We start from the raw sequence: 21,250 nt of genomic DNA, 5'->3' as shown, positions 1-21,250 counted from the left end.
ACAGCCTCTCACATCATCCGTCACCACACTACCACACAACAGAATATACAGCCTCTCACATCATCCGTCACCACACTACCACACAGAATATACAGCCTCTCACACCATCCGTCACCACACTACCACACAGAATATACAGCCTCTCACACCATCAGTCACACTACCACACAGAATATACAGCCTCTCACACCATCCGTCACCACACAGAATATACAGTCTCTCACACCATCCGTTACCACACTACCACACAGAATATACAGCCTCTCACCCTATCCGTCACCACACTACGACACAGAATATACAGCCTCTCACACTATCCGTTACCACACTACCACACAGAATATACAGCCTCTCACACTATCCGTCACCACACTACCACACAAAATATACAGCCTCTCACACTATCCGTCACTACACTACCACACAACAGAATATACAGCCTCTCACACCATCCATCACCACACTACCACACAAAATATACAGCCTCTCACACCATCCGTCACCCCACTACCACACAACAGAATATACAGCCTCTCGCACCAACTTTTCCAAAGGTAACGGTAAGGGAAAAATATATTACTCATAGCAACCGACCCGAAAGGTGTCATACTATCATCATAGAGAAATGACAGTCAGAACATGTCTTCACAGTTACATCCAATACTTTATAACGGTCCCCAGTTATGTCTGTGTATTCAGAGGCATAGCACGTGGACTCATTTACCTGTGGGTCAGGATTCAACATTATTATGCTGTTCAGTCTGATGGCTGGAACCTCCAGGTTCAACGTGAAGAGCTGCCCCTGCAGCTGCTGTGTTACCGCCTCACTCCACCAGGTGATGCTGTGCAGGGTGTTGTGTGACAGGAACAGAGACGTCTGCTTGTAAAAACTTGATGTCCCTCGGCGGTCTTCTTTGCCCTGAGTCAGTCAGTCAAATAACACACCGCAACATCACACCACCATTTATTTATTACTCAACTATTAAAAAAGATCACAAAACCTGAAATACTGTAGAAATGACCTTGTATCGAAGAGCTCAAATAACAGCTGAATATGTGTATGACATTATTTCAGAAGGTTATGGGACATACAGATGTTTAAGGTGAAGTGGTTATAATGGGTGAAGAGTTCTCCCTATGCACAGCAGACTTCCTGTCCTTTCTAATTGTCATTAGTACTCGTTTACGTTATTTAACTTGTATTTTAGGTTTAGTTGTCTTTTAAATGTAGTAATGAAATATAGAGATACCTCCAATATCTGAAAGACTCCACAATCATGATATATGTGAGAGAAGTAACAATATGGACAAGAGCTGTTTAATAAGGTCAGGGCTGGCACCAGAATAATGCAGTAACTTGCTCAGGTGCTGGGTCACACTGGAGCTTGAAAAGTGTCCGGCATTAGGTCAGATCAGATACAAAGCAAAACATTCATTTGGCATCAATGATGAGTCGTACTAATGTGCTTTGCATGGACTCCATTGTCCTTGACGTTAATCATGTATGTTTCTCTCACCTTGTGTTTTCGGGCCTTGGGAGTACTCTGCACTGCTACACCATGGGGAGAGATACAGGCGTACAATGCCAGTCCTTCCTCTCGCCACACTTGTTGAAGCCCCAGTACTTGGAATGGGGCAACACTCTCTTCATGAGGGTTTAATGGCGACACCTGAGATAAGACACAAGAAATGGTGAGGGCTATTAGAGAGCATCTCATGTTAGCGATGAAGACTGTGAGCACAGGAGTTTTACTCACCAAGGAGAGTAACCAGGCAAGCAAAGCGTGATAGGTATTGGCCACGGAGAGTTTGGACACTGGACAGCGACCGCTGTGTTGTCCTGGTATAATAACCTGACCACAGCTGGACAGGCGTACGGCGAGGAGCAGCTTCTCTACCCCACGTCTCTCCGGTAAGGAGTCTATCTCTGGACAGTACGAAGCTTCCTGTACAGGAGTATACAATGCTGGTCATTCACAGATGCTGGCCACTCGCCCCCTACTAATCTCTGTTCCATACACTAGAATTACTCATTACTCTGCCCCATATAAAATATCTTATTACCAGGTATATTATATCCACAATTTTTTTATTCTATTCAAAATGTATGACGAGTCATTATAAGACAACAGCCACCTGTTTTGTTTGTATGCTTGTATATGCATTCATATGGACACTGATGCATGGGTTTCAACTGCTATGCTCTTTATTCAGCCATTTGCAAACTATAGACATACTGTACACAAGACTACACCCACTTCCCAGCATTGCCCATGGTCCTAGGGACCGTCACTGAAGATCCAGGCTTTCACATACAGTTAGGGAGTGTCTACAAACATTAGGCATATCTAATGCAATAACATCACACCACCCTCAATAAATTGCCAGCTTTGGTCTGTCTTCTAAACAGTTGGTATAACAGCAAATCCATTTTACTTGGTACAATTAACTTCTTAGTTACAGCTTAGTTTACAATCTAGTAGTAAACATACCCCCTTCTTAATCTGTGACCTGCGTTATTAATGGTTCATGTTAGACATCACTCTGAAGTACTACCAGGCCGAGGTGTCCAACAGCAATACATACAGGTCTCTGATTTACATTGGGCAAGGTATACAGTACATATGTTGGACCATGATTGAGTTGAGGGGAAATAAATAGTTGTTATAAACAACACAAGGTTCAGAAGAAGAATGTGGGTTTGAATCTTGTTACTGTATCACTTGTGGTTCCACACCTAATGATCCACTAGCTGTATAGACCATTATATTCTAAAGACGCAAACCACAGACCTTAGACAGTGGTGGGTAACAAAGACACCCCATGACATTTACCTCTCGCCCTACTGACCACAATCAAGGTCTCCCATTGGAGACCTTGATTTAATATGACACTAAAGAGTTCGCATCATCCATTCGCACAGCCTGTGCTGAGATATATTAACGGTTGTACGGTGAGGTTTTCTCACCATTGCCTACCCAATTACAGAGCGCCTCAATCTTACCGGATGAAACATAACTGGTGTTTGTTCTGCCATTGGTTGCCGGCCGGTGACTGAGCTTCGAGGTTTCATGCCGTCCAGTTGGGAGTGCATGCTCTGTCTCCTCTTCCTCTCCTTCTCCTGCTTGTCCTTCTGGGCCTGCTCACCTATGCTGCAATATCAGAGGAGACTGCTACTTACATCTGCCCTTAACTTCTGCATTAGACAGAAACTTTGATGCCTCGTCAGAACAACAGCTGTGTGTTGTACTGTAACGCTCAAAAACGTTATTTATAAAGACAATCAGTAACTAGACTTTTTGGTGCCCTGTGCCAGAAAGAGCATTGGCGCCCCCCTCATTTTTCAAAGGGACATAATGCAATGCCAAAAAAGGGCCATGGCTTCATGGGGAAGGGCCAGGGAAGAGATAGGAGAGGCCAGGAGATGCTGGGGATGAAATAAGAGGAAGCTACAAGTGAGAATGATAATAAACAGAAATTTGACAGTCCCAAACAGCGCCCCCTGACCTGTGGTGCCCTGTGCGATGGCACCGGCCACACTACCCTAAGCTAGGGCCCTGAATACAACAATCACACTACAATGGTACTAACCTTATTTTAACCAGTATCTGTACAAAAGAAGACGGATATCACACAACAGCATAATGAGCCTGCGTGTTACAGACGAAGGGGTTTATGCAGAGTCCCTGTAGCGATTTTTAGCACTGCACAGGCTCCTTAGCTGAGTGTACGCACCTCTGTCGCATCGCCACTTGCGGCTGATTGGCTGTATCAGGGCGCTGTATCGGATTATGTCGAGTTGCGCAAATGCAGAGAACAATCGGATTTCAGACACAGAGATAACTGTTGCAATTGTGCGCTGATAATGATGAAGGTGATCTGACTAAGCGCACAGATAGTGGAGGTGCGGTAGCACCGATGTGTTCAACTCAGCATACGGGTGATTAGCCACATTTAGTCCTGTACACACAGCGTGAGTGCAAATGCGGCCGAATTTATTTTACACTCGCCTTTGAAATGAAGATAAATAGAATATGCTGCCCTATATAAGAAACGGTTATTAATAATAATAATAATAGTAATATGTCAGTATGCAGACAGCCATCTACGGCATAGCTAGAAATGTTCCTAATAATGACAGTATGAAGCAATGTACTGACAGGAGCAAGCGCATTGGGCACATAGCTGCTCAGATTATAGAGCTTCTCCAGCAGGGATTCTGGCTAAAGCCCTGCACAACTGTGATTACAGTATTAGCCAAAATTATTAAAGATATTTAATATTGAGGTTTAGGGGTTGTTTAATGCTCAGGACAATGCTATACAGAACTGGTGAGGCAGTGTTCTCAATGTTTCTCTAAATTCACATAGATATTATTATTGTATTCAGGGTGTGTGACTATTATTACCAGATATTTACATGAAATCAGACAAGAGAACTGCAAATTGTTACCTGCGGTTGTTCTGTACTTTGCTTGTGGAGTCCTGGGTGCTTTGTCTATGATCCCCTGGTTTCTCTTGTTCTGTAAGACAGCCCTCAGTTATGGGGGTGCCCCGACTGACATTCATCCTGTTCCTCAGTCTCCGTATCCTTCTGGTTGGATGGGGAGTAGTGCCCCTATGTTCACTCCCACCGTTGATGGGCTGTTGAGCACTGTGGTCTGGAGGGTTTGAACATGGCGGCGTCTTGATGTGGCGAAGCTGGCGCAGTAAAATACTTTTACCGGTATGTTCTGACCTGTGCGGTAACATCAACATGTCCACAGAGAAAGACTGGATGGTAGATTAAAAACCTAGCTCGCTAGTTATTTATAATGAAAGCCTATGACAGCCAGGGTATCATCACTTAGTGTAGGCAAGTATACAGGTGTGTGGTGGCACAGGTGGTGGTGTGTGTGTGGTGGCACAGGTGGTGGGGCGTGTGTGGTGGCACAGGTGGTGGGGCGTGTGTGCTGGCACGGGTGACGGGGCTTAGACAGTGCAATATTTATAGACAGATTCATGAGTCACTAAAGGTCAATTCAAAACTCGCAACATCGCAGCAATAAGGTATTGGAGGTTCTTAAAAGGTGTGAAATTACTGATTTTGCACTTTTTTTATTAACGGTCGAAAAAATTATAAGCAACAAGTGTTTTTCATCCAATTTCAGTATTTACAGACATTTTTCTGTAACTTCAAAAAACACTTTAGCTCCCATCTGCATCTCCCATCAATACAACACCTCTACCCATATATCCTACATCATTTACACCTTTACCTACATGTCCCACATCATTTACACCATTACCTACATGTCCCACATCTATTACACCTTTACCTACATGTCCCACATCATTTACACCTTTACTTACATGTCCTACATCATTTACACCTTTACTTACATGTCCTACATCATTTACACCTCTACCCATATGTCCTACATCATTTACACCTTTACCTACATGTCCCACATCATTTACACCATTACCTACATGTCCCACATCTATTACACTTTTACCTACATGTCCCACATCTATTACACCTTTACCTACATGTCCCACATCATTTACACCTTTACTTACATGTCCCACATCATTTACACCTTTACCTACATGTCCCACATCTATTACACCTTTACCCACATGTCCCACATCTATTACACCTTTACCTACATGTCCTACATCATTTACACCTTTACCTACATGTCCCACATCATTTACACCTTTACCTACATGTCCCACATCTATTACACCTTTACCCACATGTCCCACATCATTTACACCTTTACCTACATGTCCCACATCATTTACACCTTTACCTACATGTCCCACATCCATTACACCTTTACAGGGGCAAACGCAGGATATTTAAAGGGGGGTTTCCAAATCCCCAATCTCGGGAAAAAAAACAAAAAACTAATATATATATATATATATATATATATATATATATATTATACATATATACACGCATACATACACGCCTAAATATTTCTATACATACATACCCACATGTCCCACATCTATTACACATATACCTACATGTCCTACATCATTTACACCTTTACCCACATGTCCCACATCATTTACACCTTTACCTACATGTTCCACATCATTTACACCTTTACCTACATGTCCCACATCTATTACACCTTTACCTACATGTCCCACATCATTTACACCTTTACCTACATGTTCCACATCATTTACACCTTTACCTACATGTCCCACATCATTTAGACCTTTACCTACATGTCCCACATCATTTAGACCTTTACCTACAAGTCCCACATCATTTACACCTTTACCTACATGTCCCACATCTATTACACCTTTACCTACATGTCCTACATCATTTACACCTTTACCTACATGTCCCACATCATTTACACCTTTACCTACATGTCCCACATCATTTACACCTTTACCTACATGTCCCACATCATTTACACCTTTACCTACATGTCCCACATCATTTACACCTTTACTTACATGTCCCACATCATTTACACCTTTACCTACATGTCCCACATCTATTACACCTTTACCTACATGTCCCACATCATTTACACCTTTACCTACATGTCCCACATCTATTACACCTTTACCTACATGTCCCACATCATTTACACCTTTACCTACATGTCCCACATCATTTACACCTTTACCTACAAGTCCCACATCATTTACACCTTTACCTACAAGTCCCACATCATTTACACCTTTACCTACAAGTCCCACATCATTTACACCTTTACCTACAAGTCCCACATCATTTACACCTTTACCTACAAGTCCCACATCATTTACACCTTTAATTACATGTCCCACATCATTTATACCTTATTAAATCTTTATTGGTCAAATTATGCTATTTAAACCGCTACAAGTGTGTGATTTTATATTGAGATGTACCAGAGGTTCTGAACATTTTTACCCTTAAATAAAGACTAACTCTAACTTTTCAACTGCTGATTGGTGTGCACAAAAACTTTGGAATTCACAGTGAAAACAGCTCACAGCACCCAACTCGCTCCCAGTTGAATTGACCCAGTGGCGGGCTGGGCCAGGGGGCAGGGTGCCATGTGCCCCCCGGGCCGCAGCGGCATGCGGGCTGCGGGCAGTCTGTGTCACTGTGACACAGACTGCACCGCGTGTGTAGCGCTGACCGGACGGAGTTCGGTCAGCACTACCCAAGTGGCAAACACACAGCCGCCGGCTCCGGCAGCTGTGTGTTTGCTTTGATCAGCAGCCAATGAGAGTCTGTCAGACTCTCATTAGCTGCTGCTGCGCCCACTGCAGGAGCCGCTCCATCTTCCGGCTCCCGCAGTGGGTAATGGGAGAGGCGTCATGACGTCATATGACGTCTCTCCCATAATGCAGAGCGGCCCGGCCAGGGAAGGACAGACAGAGGAGCGGATGGCGACGGCGGGAGCGGGGATTCAGGTAAGTGTTTTTTTTTTTTTTTACTGTGTGTGTCTACTGGGGGGGAGGCTGGAACTACAAGAGGGAGACCACTACTGGGGGCACCACAAGGGGGGAACCACTACTGGAGGCACTGCAAGGGGGGACTACTACTAATGGGGGCATTACAAGGGGGGGACTACTACTACTGGGGGCACTACAAGGGGACTACTACTACTGGGGGCACTACAAGGGGGGTGGGGGACTACTACTACTGGGGGCAATACAAGGGGGGTGGGGGACTACTACTACTGGGGACACTACAAGAGGGAGGACTACAAGGGGGGGACTACTACTAGGTGTGCAATACAAGGGGAGGGGACTACTACTAGGGGCACTGCATAGGGGGGAGGGGACTACTACTAGGGGCACTACATATGGGGAGGGGACTACCACTGGGGGGACTGCATCGAAGGACCACTGCTGGGGACTCTATATAAAGGGCAATACTGGGGGTACTGCATAGGGGGGAGACTACAACTGGGGTCACTATTTAAGGGGCATTGCATAAGGGTTACCACTATTGGGGGCACTGCATGGGGGGTGGACTGCTACTGGGGGCACTATATAAGGGGCACTGCATAGGGGGTACCACTATTAGGGGCACTATATAAGGGGCTTACTACTGGGGGCACAAGGGGCACTGCACAGGGGGGACCACTACTGGGGGCACTGTATAAGGGGCACTGCATAGGGGGATCACTACTGGGGGCACTACTGGAGGCCTGCATAAGGGTGTTCTCTCCTGTGGCACACAGGGGCACTGCATATGGGCACTACGACAGGGGGCTGCCCCTAATCTTTATTTTACCTTACACTTGAGAGGGGGGGGGGCCGTAGCACGCACATTCTTCGGGCACCCTGGCTACACGCTACTCCTCTGCCAGGGCCGCCTGCATGCATTTGCCCCCCAAGCTAAAAGTTGCCAGCCAGCCCCTGAATTGACCCCTAAGTGTTTAAGAAGATGGAGATTTCAGCATAAATGAATACTTAGGGCAGAATTCAATTAGCCGCGATAATCCATTATTGAGTGTAAATGTGACTTTTTACAGAATCTGAAGCTGTGCAATTATAATGTGCGTTTATTCTCCATAGGAGTTAAATATGCTTTTTTTTTTTTTCGGGACTTCCTGGGCAGGTGAAAAGTTGGGGAAAATCCTTATTTGAAGGTACAAATGTGGGGACTTGGGGCCTGATTCAGAGCTGCTCGCTGTTTGTGATGGCTCGCTCAGAATCAGGGCGGAGTTTTTTTTTTTTCCTGCCTGCTCGCTAAGCTGTGGGTGCCCATCCACAGCTTGTGCGAGCGGGCTGGAGATGGTGGTGATTATTGCGACCATCGGCATTGCGAGGAGACCCTGTGGTAGGGTCTCAGCACTCGCAATGCCGAGTGGACTTCCTGCTCTAATAGAGCAGGAAGTCCACTACTGACTTCACGAGTGAGGTCAGTAGGGCCGCCCACAAACGGCAGGGGAACGCCTCCGTTTGTGCAGCCACCCCCCCCACCCGCCTACAAAACGGGGCGAGCTGTCGATCAACAGTTCTCACTCGCTAAGGGGCTCGTGCGCGCACTGGGCCACCATCGACCCGCTTGAGAGCGCTATGTGCTTGCGAGCGGGTGTGAATCAGGCCCTTGGTTCAGAACCACTGGGACACCCTCCTTAGTGATTAAGTAGGCACTTAGATTTTTTTAATTAGCTTAATTTGGCCAATAATTACATTTTGGGGGGGTGAAACTCTGCAAAATGCAGACTAATGGGTTACAGGATATTGGACAGATATAAGGGTGCTGTATGAATGGTGTTTTTAAGTTTGCACGTCGGAGTTACAGATGATTTTTAACACAGTTTTAAAAGTGGCGTAAAATTACACAAATATCTTCTTACGGGTAATATTATGTATCCCAAATTTACCTAGAGCATTTACTTTGCCGAAAAACACTTGCTATAATTTTTTCACTGTTTTTGAAAAATGTATATAATAGCCATGTGACTCATTTGGACCCCAAATACATTGCTTTTGGCCACTAACAGACTTATATACTGTTATCTAATAATAGTTTGCATTGTTTTTGGGGTACAGGTTGATTTCTCCATTTTCACCCTCACTTAACGCGGGTATTACCAGCAAGAATTACCGCACTAACGCCAGAATAAGCATTTTCTAATTGAATTTCGCATTAAATGAGAGCGCACATAGGTGCGTTAAGTAAAATTACTGCCCGATATGCCAGTTAAATTAACACGTGATAATAAAAAATTTTTTATTGCGGCTAAATGAATTCGCCCCTTAGTCAGATGATAGAAGACATAAATGGAACCACTGTCATCTGAAGCCTATTGGTGCCTATTTGCCACAAATACGGTCTGTATGAATAGCATATAGGGGTGTCATATTTGCTGGACTCTTCTCTCATACTAATTCAGAATATTCTGTAACCCATTAACATACCTCCCAACATGACCCTCTCCAGGAGAGACACAATGCTCCGGTCCTGGACTTCCCTGGTAGGAGGTGGGGCTGCAGCACAGTTCAAAATTCAAATAGGGGAACCACACCAACTGTCATTTCACACACTGCCAAACATCACTGGCTGGGACTCACTGGCAGTTGGTGTGACTCCCCTATTTGAATGTTGGACTGTACTGCAGCCCCACCCCTGGAGTCTCCACCAATCATAAATTACCATGGAAGTCCAGGACCAGAGCATTGTGTCCCTCCTGGAGAGGGTCATGTTGGGAGGTATGCATTAAAGTGCATAAAGTGTCCCCTGCGCACAATGGGAGCACCCAATATCTGGGGTAAACCAATAAGCAATGGAGGAAGCAGCCTATTAATTTACGAGGAACCAGTGACAAGAACATTAGCTCAGCCCATAAAATGGATGCCCCCAGTGTATGTAATCAGTGGCTTCTATTCTTCTTAGTTCCTTGCTCCCATGATGCTCTCAGTACAGGGCATCCTGGGTGTGGCCTACTAGAAGGCCTCTCATGTGACCTCATTCACGAAGCACGCTTATTGTGCACTGGAAAACACCTTCATTTTGCTACATGTGACTATACGGTCCACCCAGCGCACATGACGGTGACCCCACTCTCTCTCCCGGGAGACACCTCTGCAAACTGCAAGTGCACCAACCTCTAGGGACGGACAAGAATAGTGGACAGAAGTGTAAGCGTCACATCCGGGTCTTACCTCAGACTACTTCTAGGAAAATCCCTTTCATTACATTAGATTGTCTGTTTATCTCCTGTAATACAATTCGAGGTAGCCTCATTTATGACTTAACCCAACCATCTGGCGGAAGGGCATCGGGACGTTGTATTATATGTGGCACTTTGTTTATTTAAGGCTTTTTACTACATTGTTCGGAGTTCACCTATAAATGAGCTTCCCGGCCAAGTACAACATAAAGGTGGAGACTGGTCCAATTGTAAGGGCAGGACGAGATCTACTGCTGCAAAATTCAAGTCTGTTTGCACACTAGAAATGGCGGAGTGTCTCTCCAGCCAGCAAGGGATGTCCCTAGTCATCTCTTTCTCCCATTATAATAATCTCCCACTGCAAAATGAAATCTTGTATTTGCGCTGCTCTGCAGGAAGGACCTACTCCATGCTTGGCTAGGATCGCCCACTGTGCCACCCGGCTCTTCCCCTCTGTCTCCTGGTGACACACTGCCCTCTTGCTGTGCAATCCTTGTACTCTGACGGAAACGTAGGCGCGCTTGCACAAACCGCAGAGCATGGCGTAACCAATGCTGATTTTGCGCTTCCTAATATCCTCAGTTGATGCAATGTTATATAAAAATATGCTAAAGTGTAACAAAGGATCATTTAATACCCGAAAAAGTGTTAAACTGAAGGTGCCTTCACATGGGATACAGGGCCTGATTCAGAGCCGCTCGTAAGCGGCCGCTCATTCGCTCCGAGCGATGTTTGCCCAACTGCGCATGCGTACGGATTTTAATACGCATGCGCGAACCAGTCAGTGCGGCCGAAAATCGTTTGTTCGCTAAATAGCGAATGCCTGCTATTTTGAGTGACAGAATGAGGCGTATGTGGGTGGTAACAGGGGAAGGTGCTTGAAAACGGGGAGTGGAGATCCGAACGCAGGCGTGCTTAAAGGTCAAAACGGGCGTTTTAAGGGTGTGCATAATTAATACAGCAGCGTCATTGACCACGTCACTGGGTTATTTTATAGCCAGAGCTGCTCGCAAAATTGTGGTAGCAAAAACCAACCACAAGAATAGCGAGCAGTTCATACCCTGGTCGATGTACTCGATTAATCTAATAAATAGCGGACATGACGTAGGATGCGAGCGGCCAGGGGGCGTTTTATTTCAAAAAACGACCGCAAGTTTTGTTCGCTCGTTCAGACATAGAGGCGTGAACAGACCGCAAAGAGCGAACGGTTCATTTGAATAGCCACCCCTATTTTCTGAACGAGCGAGCGCAAATAGCGGCTCTGAATCAAGCCCACAGTCAGGATTGCGGCGGCCGCGAAGCGGCGCTGATATTACCGGTGCCGGAATCCCACCGCCTATCACAATCCCAGTACCGACATCCAGACCGCCAGGATACAGAAAGTAAGTAGCAGGATGGGGGGGGGGTTAGGGTGTGGGGTTAAGCACTAGGGGAGGGTGTTAGGTTCAGACACTGGTGGGGAGGTTCAGGTTAGGCACTAAAGAGGGAGGGTTAGGGTAGGGAGAGGGTTAGCATACCGAACAACACGTGTCGGTATGCCAGCCCTGTCAGGATGCCGGTGTCAGGATTCTGACAGCCGGGATCCCGACTGCTGGCATCCCATACCGATTCCCCTTCACATGGCTGTTTCAAGCAAGTTTGCCTAGCATTATGGATTGGCGAGTTAAGAAGATGGGATCTCCAGGGGTGAAGACATCTGCAGCCACTGATGGGAGGAGACATTATGGAATAAAGCAGTGGTCTCCAACCTGTAGCTCGCGGTGTTAATTTTGGTAGCTCACCTAGCTGCAGTACTGCCGAGCCAACTAGGAGGAAGTGACCTCTGGCGTGTGCTCCCCCGTGGTGTCGATGCCATGGGTGGAGCCACAGGGAAACACATTAGGTGATTTCCGCAGCCTCTACAGCAATCACCTGCGTGCTTCCCTGTGGTTCCACCCATGGCGTCTACGCTATTGCGGAGCGAGTGACTCCCACCCAGCCCTGCCGGAAAATCACACAGCAGCCTTGCCTATAACTTTTGCTCGGGTGTAGTAAGTAATACTGCCGGCCAAACATGGCCGGCAGTTCAAATCCCGTCAGCGGAAGCCCGGCAGAGGTGAAGATCCCGATTGCTGAGTAGGTAAGTATACTAACCCTATTCTACCCCCTAACCCTCCTTTAGGGGTGCCTAACCCTAACCTCCCCTCCAAGTGCCTAATCCTAACCCCCCCTCTAAATGCCTAAACCTAACCCCCCCCCGTCCCTGCAGCCTAAACCTAAGTCTCCTGGGAGGTGCCTAACGCTAACCTCCTCCCAGGGGTGCCTAACCCTAACCCCCCCTTCCCCTAGCATATACCTAACCCTCCCGGGGGGGTGCCTGACCCCCCCCCCCCGAGAACTCTGACAACTAACCCCCCGCCCCGCCCCCACGGCTGTCCGCTCCCAGGCGCCTGGCTTACCTTCATTCGGTGTGACAGGCGTCGGTCTAATGACAGGCGTCGGGTTTAGTACATTGCCGGGATTAAACAGTCGGGAAGCCGGCGGTCAGCATTTAGACCATCGGCTTCCTGACTACATCCCCTTTTGTTCCTCTACTGCACGTACCTCCTTGTAACCGGTAATTAACATGTGCCTGTGCTTACATTTTATTTACAAACTACAAAATATCACTGTAATAATTAAATGCATTATTGTTTTCTATGAAACATTTACAATTTTCATTAAATGACCTTCAATTGTTCGGTTATTAGCCAGATTTTTTTTCTACAATTTTAGTAGCTCTTCAGGAGGTTTCATTTTACTAAAGTAGCTCACATCCCAATTACGGTTGGCGACCAGTGGACTAAAGCAATAAAGAATTGCAGGGGTACGTAGGTCATGTCCTGCTTTGCAGGAGGGTGTACAGTCCTTTTCTCCCTGCTGAGGTCTATGATCTCTCCTCTCATCTCCATACTGCTAATGAGCTGCAATTTGCTCATTCCATGTGCACACAAAAATCCTACGAGATTGCTCACAGTGCCCCATAAGCCATTTGGGGGAAAACAGAGGGTGACGTTCCTGAAAATGCATCGTCCCCGATTTCTGAGAGTTCGGAGGCCAGTGTCGGCGTCTTTCAACACAGATTTACTAGCATCGGCAGCGCAGATGAGGCGGCCAATCTAAGTAGCTTAAACTGGGTACACACCATGTGATGGTGTGACCCAGCGATCCGGCGAGCAATGTAACAATAAATCACGCTCGCCGTACACACTGAACGATACTGCACAATGTATTGTTGCATTCTGCATGTAACGTCACCGCGTTGTTCAGTGAATTGCTCCATCTGCTGTGCAGCACATCAGATGGGACAATTCCATGAACAAAGGCTGGCAACAACAGATTGGATGCATGATATATATTTCCGATCTATGTTGGAACGACATATCGTACGATACATCGTATAGTGTGTACCCAGCTTTACTCAGATGGCCGATGCTGCAAACATTGTGACCGATCGCTGCTGTGTCCATAGCGTACATCTCTAAATCAGGCCCTTTGGTCAGAAATTACCCTTTTTGTCAGTTTTACCAATTTCTGAATCATAGCTACAATGTTTTTCCAGATTCCAGAAGCATGGGTTCTGCTGCCATCTAGTGGTAGAAAATCAGTAAGCACTAACTCCATCATACCTATCCTGTGGCAAGTCTTTCGGTTCCAGATCCTCCTGTGCTGGTGTCTCTGACTTGTTGCCTGCTCCAGGCTTTAAGCTTGTATTAGATGATGTAGGTCTCAGGTCTATGACGACAGTGGGGGTATTTTCTGAGTGTCTGTTACTATGACACAGATTTGTTTCTGCTTGGCGTAGACCTGCTCTGTGACTGAATATCCTGTAAAACATAATGTGGGTGGGGTGAATAGATGGTAGGGACATGTGTTATGCAGAAACTGATAAAACAGACATGGTGACTTATTTGAGTCCCAAAGGAATAACATTCTCCAAAGAGGTGACATCTTATATAATGTTCTATGAACTGTTTCCCCAGCAATTATCAGGGCTGGATTCATTTAGGAAATTCAATAGGCAGCTTCCATTCCAATGTACACACAGGGATTAATTCTAAATAACATCCCACTGGGGCTGTAGGGGGTTCTCTTAGTATAAACCTCATATTCATGTGACCTATATGTATATTTATGGTATAGGGAATCACAGATAGGAAAACAAACCTACAATGTCCTGTTCAGGCTAGATAATAAATCCAGAAATAATACATCTCCTACACGTATGGGACAAGGTGAGAAACAGAGAGAAACAAAAAGAGGGGGGGATAGAGGGAAGGGGGCGAGAGAGAAATAGGAGAAAGAAAGTTAAAAAAAAGAAAAGAAAGAAAGAGTAAAAAGAAAGAAAGATTAAAAAGAAAGAAAGAATAAAAAAAGAAAGAGAAAGAAAAAAAGAAAGAGGAGGGAGAGAGAGAGGGGGGGGAGGAGGGAAAGAAAGAGAGGGGGAGGGAAAGAGAGAGAGGGGGAGGGAAATAGAGAGGGAGGGGGGTGAAGAGACACAAAGAGAAACAGAGAAAGAGAGATACGTGAGGAGAGAGAGAGAAAGAGATATGTGGGGATAGAGAAAGAAAGAGAGATAGGTGGGGGGAGAGAGAGAGAGATCCGGAGGGGGGAGGGAAAGAAAGAGATGAAGGGGGATGAAGAGACAAAGAGAAACAGAGAAAGAGAGATTGGTGGGGAGAGAGAGACAGAGAGAGATAGGTGGGGAGAGAGTCAGAGAGAGAGAGAGAGGTGGGGAGTGTGAGAGAGAGAGAGGTGGGGAGAGAGAGACAGAGAGATATAGGTGGGGAGAGAGACACAGAGAGAGAGAGAGGTGGGGAGTGTGTGAGAGAGAGAGAGAGAGAGAGAGAGAGAGAGAGAGAGTGGGGGGATGAGAAGACACAAAGAGAAAGAGAGGGGGGATGAGAAGACACAAAGAGAAAGAGAGAGATAGGTGGGGAGAGAAAGAGAGGTGGGGGAGAGAGAGAGAGAGAGAGAGATAGGGAGGGCGGAAGGGAAAGAAAGAGAGGAAGGAGATGAAGAGACAAAGAGAAACAGAGAAAGAGAGAGATAGGTGGGGAGAGAGACAGAGAAGAAGAGAGAGAGGTGGGGAGTGTGAGAGAGAGAGAGAAAGAGAGGGGGGGATGAGAAGACACAAAGAGAAAGAGAGAGATAGGTGGGGAGAGACAGAGATAGGTGGGGAGAGAGAGAGGTGGGGAGAGAGAGAGAAAGAGAGAGATAGGTGGGGAGAGAGAGGTGGGGAGAGACAGAGAGAGATAGGTGGGGAGAGAGAGAGAGATAGGTGGGGAGAGACAGAGAGAAAGAGAGAGATAGATGGGGAGAGAGAGAGATAGGTGGGGAGAGAGAGAGAAAGAGAGAGATAGGTGGGGAGAGAGAGAGGGCTGAAGAGATAAAAACGTGTCTATTTCAAATAACTTTACGATATGCATTTTCTCTTCTTACCATAAGATCTTCTTTCATTTCTCAGTTAACAGTAAATACTTTTTTAATAGAACTTCTACTCATTAGGTAACCACTAATAAATCCTTTATGTGCTGGAAACATTACATTTTTCAGTAATTCTTAGCATTTACCAAACCCTGCCATCCATACCATGCACCAGGTACCTGTTAGGTCTCTCACTGCAGACTGGTTCCCTGCGCCCTTCTGTCAGACCTTGACCAGGAGACAAGGTCTGTGACTGTCTAACACTTAATTCCATCAGCTGCTCCATGACCTGAGCTTGCCGCTTCCTAGAACTGTTCTCCATAGGCAGCACGGAGAGTGGCTCCTTTACTACTGTGGAGGCAAAAGAGAGTTTTATCACTACAGGATAACCTCCATAAGTTACACATCAATGGGAAATATCATTTATCTGCAGTCAGGGGAACTTGTTCTCCCACCAACCCTGGCACTTAGTAAACGTGTTGTTCATTAACAATACTCTGCCAGCAGGAGAGAGGACAATGGCAGATGCTGGGCTTCCCCCAGAGCAGGTGCATTGCCGGAACACAAGTAATAACAAGAAACCTTTTGATGTAGACTCCTGTATAGAAACTTCTCCAGGCACTGGGGCCAAGAACATTTGCACCACTTGTATAGTATTTGTTTCTACTTTGGGGTAGGCGGCCCTCCAAAATTACAGACAAATGGAAAGGAGACCTCTCCGATGGGGAATGGCCACAGATGATGGAAAGTTCCTGCAAAGCCACTACGTCATTGAAAGTTTAACAGATACAAACAATTATTCTCCATAGGGTGTATTTCAGCCCCTTAGATTAATGAGGCTTAGCGAAGGGCAGAGACCAAATTGTCCTAAATATGTCTGAGACAGGGTCATTTCGTGTAACTCTTCTGGGAACGATTGGGTACACGCTGTTAGTAGTATTGGTCTTATCTACATGAAGATGATTATTTTATGTAACTGGTAACTCTATGTATTAGTTTTTATTAAAAGAAAAAAAAAAAAAGAAAAAACAAACTGGAATTTGAAAAAAAACAAACATAATCATAGTACAAAATCCGATTCCAAACTGCTGAGCGCAGCCCGTTAATGAGCTACAACTGACCCCTAACACCCACTGACATTTACATTAAACGCTCACAATGTAACACACCATTACATAATATTGCTGACGAGAGGGGGGGCCCATAAGGGCCCTATGTACTAACCTATGGTGACTTCACATAAACACATACGGCCGCACAGCTGAGGGCCTTGCTGGTAGCTGCACTTCCTGCAATAAGGTCATTATGCCTTTGGGGGAGGATGCTCCTCTTGGAACACAGGTGTCTACTCAGGGAATATCTTTGTTGAATGGAATTTGATTTGAATAACGATGCGCATGGTATAAGGGATGGAAGCATAGCTACATGATGGTGATGTATACTGAGCTCACCCGGGTCTATTCCGCCTTCTGACACTATTCCCTCATATGTCATTTGCTGAAGGAGCAAGTCCAGGTCCCACTGTTCTGTCAGCTGAAATGAGATTGGTGACATCTTTGCATTGTATTTATTATTACCTTATATTCATACAGCAATAACATATTCCACTGTGCTGTACAGAGTAATGATAGGAACATGAGCAAAAGAGAACAGCATGAAACGCTAGAAATTGAGGGCCCTGCTGCCGAGATCCTACAATCTAACGAAATAGGAAACATACTGTACACATAGTATACTGAGGTACTGTACATGGAATGACTATAAGAACAGAACGCTTCAGGACTAACAGAGGGTCTGATTCAGAGCCGGACGCTCTGACAAGAGCGCTCGCTCTGAATCAGCGCCCTCCTACCTAAAATTGGAGCGGCCTCCTGGCCGCTCGCATAGCTGCGGGTGACCACGCACAGCTTATGCGAGCGGCCAAAAAGATGGTCGCGATGGTCAAGACCATCGGGCTTGCGACGAGACCCTGCGGTAGGGTCTCGCTGCCGCAAGCCCAGGAGTGTTTTTGGCCCTATCAGAGCCAAAAGCACTCCCACTGACATCACTAGTGATGTCAGTGGGGCCGGACCCAGACGGTAGGCGTTCCCATGGGAACGCCTCCGTCTGGGCAGCAACGCCCCCGGCACGCCCCCCAAAGGGGGCGTGCTGTCACTCACCATCGACAGTACGCCCCCTTTGGTGTGAGACCAATAGCGACGGCTTGGCCGTCTCCAGACGGTACCGCCTCCAGACGGTAGGCGTTCTCATGGGAACGCCTCCGTCTGGGCAGCCACCCCCCCGGCCCCACTCAACATCGACAGCACGCCCCCTTTGGTGCGAGACCCGGAGCGACTGATTGTCCGTCGCTATCCGGGTCTCGCGCATGCGCACGACGGAGCTGGCTCCGCCTTGCGCATGCGCTCTGGGCCACCATCGACCCCGTTGCGAGCGCTCAGTGCTTGCGACCGGGTCTGAATCAGGCCCAGAATCCCTTAATGAGTTTTCAGTCTGTAGTAACCAATGTGTTCTAAGGATAAATATACTTTTCAAAGCCGCTGTGCATTCAGCAATTTCGCCCACTGGATCTAAAGGGGCAATTATATTCAATACAAAACATGACTGGTTTTTATATTAATGTAATTGCCCCTTTAACGTCAGTGGCTGCGACGGATGAAGAGCACGTCATAGTAAATGTTCCCAACTCCAGCCCTCAGGGACCCCTAACAGTACAGGTTTTACAGATCTGCTCAGTATCACAAGGGAAATAATGAGCTCCTCCTGTGTATCTTTTAAAATGTGTCAGCCAGTAATGGATACACCTGTGTACCAACTGGGAGATCTTTAAAACATGAAGTGTATGGGTTCCGGAGGATTGGAGTCGGGAAACACTACCTTAAGCTGGGTACACACCCAAACAATGGTGCGACCCAGCACTGAGGCGAGCGATGTAATGGTACATCGCGAGTGCCGTATACACTGAAAACCATATGGCGTACGATGGCGCGATGTATCGTTATATGCAGCAGGTAACAGCACTGTGTCGTTCATTGCACCATCCCATCTGCCGTGCAGAACAGCAGCTTAGACGATGTGATAAACGACACTATTCGATGTGTACGATATATCGTTCCGCGTCAGAACGATATATTGTACGATACGTCATAGCGTTTACCCAGGTAAATTATAAACAGACAGCAACGTGTAAAGTCACCAGGCAATGCCAGGTCAAAAATCAGAACAATGGTCAGGACAGGCTGCAAGTTTCATAGACCAGGACAAGGCAGAGGTCGCCAACAGATAATGTGAAGAAAAAGAGATAGTGACATTACCACACCTTATTAAACCTGTCTGCACACATTCTTTACACATCACAGCCTTAAGCAAAATTACATTGCCGGAACCTAAATCAATCGAATCATTCCTGATTGCCTCGTAAAGCTTGGGCTTTACCACATAACGCAGGGTGAGTGATTGCAATAGGAAGGGGGTGGTACACATTTAAAATAGTTATTTTAATTTTCCAAAACAGAGCAGCAGAAAGCAAAATGTATATATAAAAAAATAATCCCATATAAAATGATTACTTACAGTAGGAACACTGTAGCGCAGGGTGCTTTTCCGTTTTATTCCTTTAGCTAATAGTGTGAATAAAGTGCTTAACAAAAAACCTAATAAATGTGGTAATTTGCTTCACCGCATAATTTGAATGTGTATTAAAGTACACCATAACATTTCACAAGTGAGGCCGAGGAGAAATAAGGAAGCAATAAACGCACCTTTAGGGACAGCGATGGGGGCTGGATCGGGCCCAAATCCAGGTGACCATTCATCGGTCTTCCATGCTGGTCACCAGATCCTATTTCAATCAGAACATCATACTGCTCGGTAGAATGATCAATCATTGATGGCTTTGGTCTATGCAAGTGATCACATTCATCAACCTGATTTCTCTGTGATGGAACTACTTCGGCTGCGTCTTCATGATGTGATGTAGTTGGACTGGCTTCGCAATCTGTTATACTTCTGGAAACATCACCTGATGTCACCTGGGATTTAATACTGCACTGTGTCACTAAGTAGCCCCCTGTCTGGGAAGTGATTGGTACAGCCACACCCTAAAAGGTAACAGACAGAAGATCACCATCAGAACAAGGAAGGGATCAACTGGGAATCCTACATGACTTTGGAGCCGTTATCTTAAATACACTCATCGCAGAGGTGTGACCATATTATGAGGGTGCACTGAAAAGTCACTGTACATTGTAGAAAGAGGGAAAAATGTCTCTCACCTTATTCATACATTCCTGTTCTTCATACAAGAGTTCTTCGGGTACATCAAGCATAGGACAGTCCTCTCTCTGGAAGATCTTCACATCTTCCAACTCACAGTCAGACTGCAGAAAGAGATGGTCTAAATTTTTTACTGGAAATTAAGCCCATCCTTATGTGACGGAGTTCTACAGTGTCACTGAGATGGAGATATATCTAAAGCACACCTATTCGGTGTCACTGAGGAAGGGATAAATGATATTTAGAAGACATCTATTCAGTGCCACAGAAAATGGGATATATCTAGAACACATCTATTCAGTGTCACTGAGGAAGGTATATATCTAGAACACCTCTATTTGTTATAACCGTGGAGGTGATATATCAAGAACACATCTATTCAGCGTCACTTAGGAAGGGATATCTAGAACACAATCTATTCTGTGTTTACATCTAGAACTAGCTGATGTACCCGGTTTCACCCGGGTAACCATAGATAACCACACCAATAACACATTAATCCTTCACCTCAATAGTAATGCATCCCCTCCCTCGCAGATATAGTAAGACATTACCCTCCCTCACCTGTGTGCTAAAGGATTCCACTCCCTCACCTCTGTAGTAACACATGTCCCTCCCTCACCTGTGTTGTAACACATTCAACATTCCCCTCCCTCACATCTGTAGTAACACATTACCCTCACTCACCCCTGTAGTAACTTATTCCTGCTGATACTGTAATGTAGCATTCACATGCAGATACACCCGCAGTCGCACACATGTCGATAACCATTTTAATCAGCAGAAGCTGGTTGTGCATCCTGTTTGCAACGGTGTGCAAAACAGTGACACAGAGTAGATGTGTTGTAGATATATCCTTGCCTCTTTGGAATCCCTGCAGTCGTCATATTG

General features: G+C 46.0%; 1 protein-coding gene across 5 annotated transcripts in view; it reads right to left on the bottom strand.

Moving 5' to 3' along the window:
* Positions 1-21,250, bottom strand: part of LOC148505546 (dynein axonemal assembly factor 8-like) — a 145,884-nt gene that overhangs the window by 95,768 nt on the left and 28,866 nt on the right. For 4 of the 5 annotated variants that reach the window (XM_088448187.1, XM_088448192.1, XM_088448189.1 and 1 more), the window contains 10 exons: positions 20,359-20,463; positions 19,846-20,184; positions 17,539-17,620; positions 16,267-16,438; positions 14,290-14,487; positions 4,453-4,737; positions 3,005-3,152; positions 1,758-1,946; positions 1,518-1,670; positions 725-919 (listed from right to left, as the gene is read on the bottom strand). In XM_088448187.1, the coding sequence (XP_088304313.1) occupies positions 725-919; positions 1,518-1,670; positions 1,758-1,946; positions 3,005-3,152; positions 4,453-4,737; positions 14,290-14,487; positions 16,267-16,438; positions 17,539-17,620; positions 19,846-20,184; positions 20,359-20,463 (1,866 nt within the window). The remainder of the gene's footprint in view (positions 1-724; positions 920-1,517; positions 1,671-1,757; positions 1,947-3,004; positions 3,153-4,452; positions 4,738-14,289; positions 14,488-16,266; positions 16,439-17,538; positions 17,621-19,845; positions 20,185-20,358; positions 20,464-21,250) is intronic. The other variant, XM_088448190.1, reaches the window with a different exon arrangement.

The sequence above is a fragment of the Taudactylus pleione genome, unplaced genomic scaffold, assembly GCF_031769625.1.
Source record: "Taudactylus pleione unplaced genomic scaffold, aTauple2 ptg000451l, whole genome shotgun sequence".
In the NCBI taxonomy this organism is placed as follows: domain Eukaryota; kingdom Metazoa; phylum Chordata; class Amphibia; order Anura; family Myobatrachidae; genus Taudactylus; species Taudactylus pleione.
The sequence above is the reverse complement of the archived record's forward strand: the minus strand, read 5'-3'. Positions and strand labels throughout refer to the sequence as shown.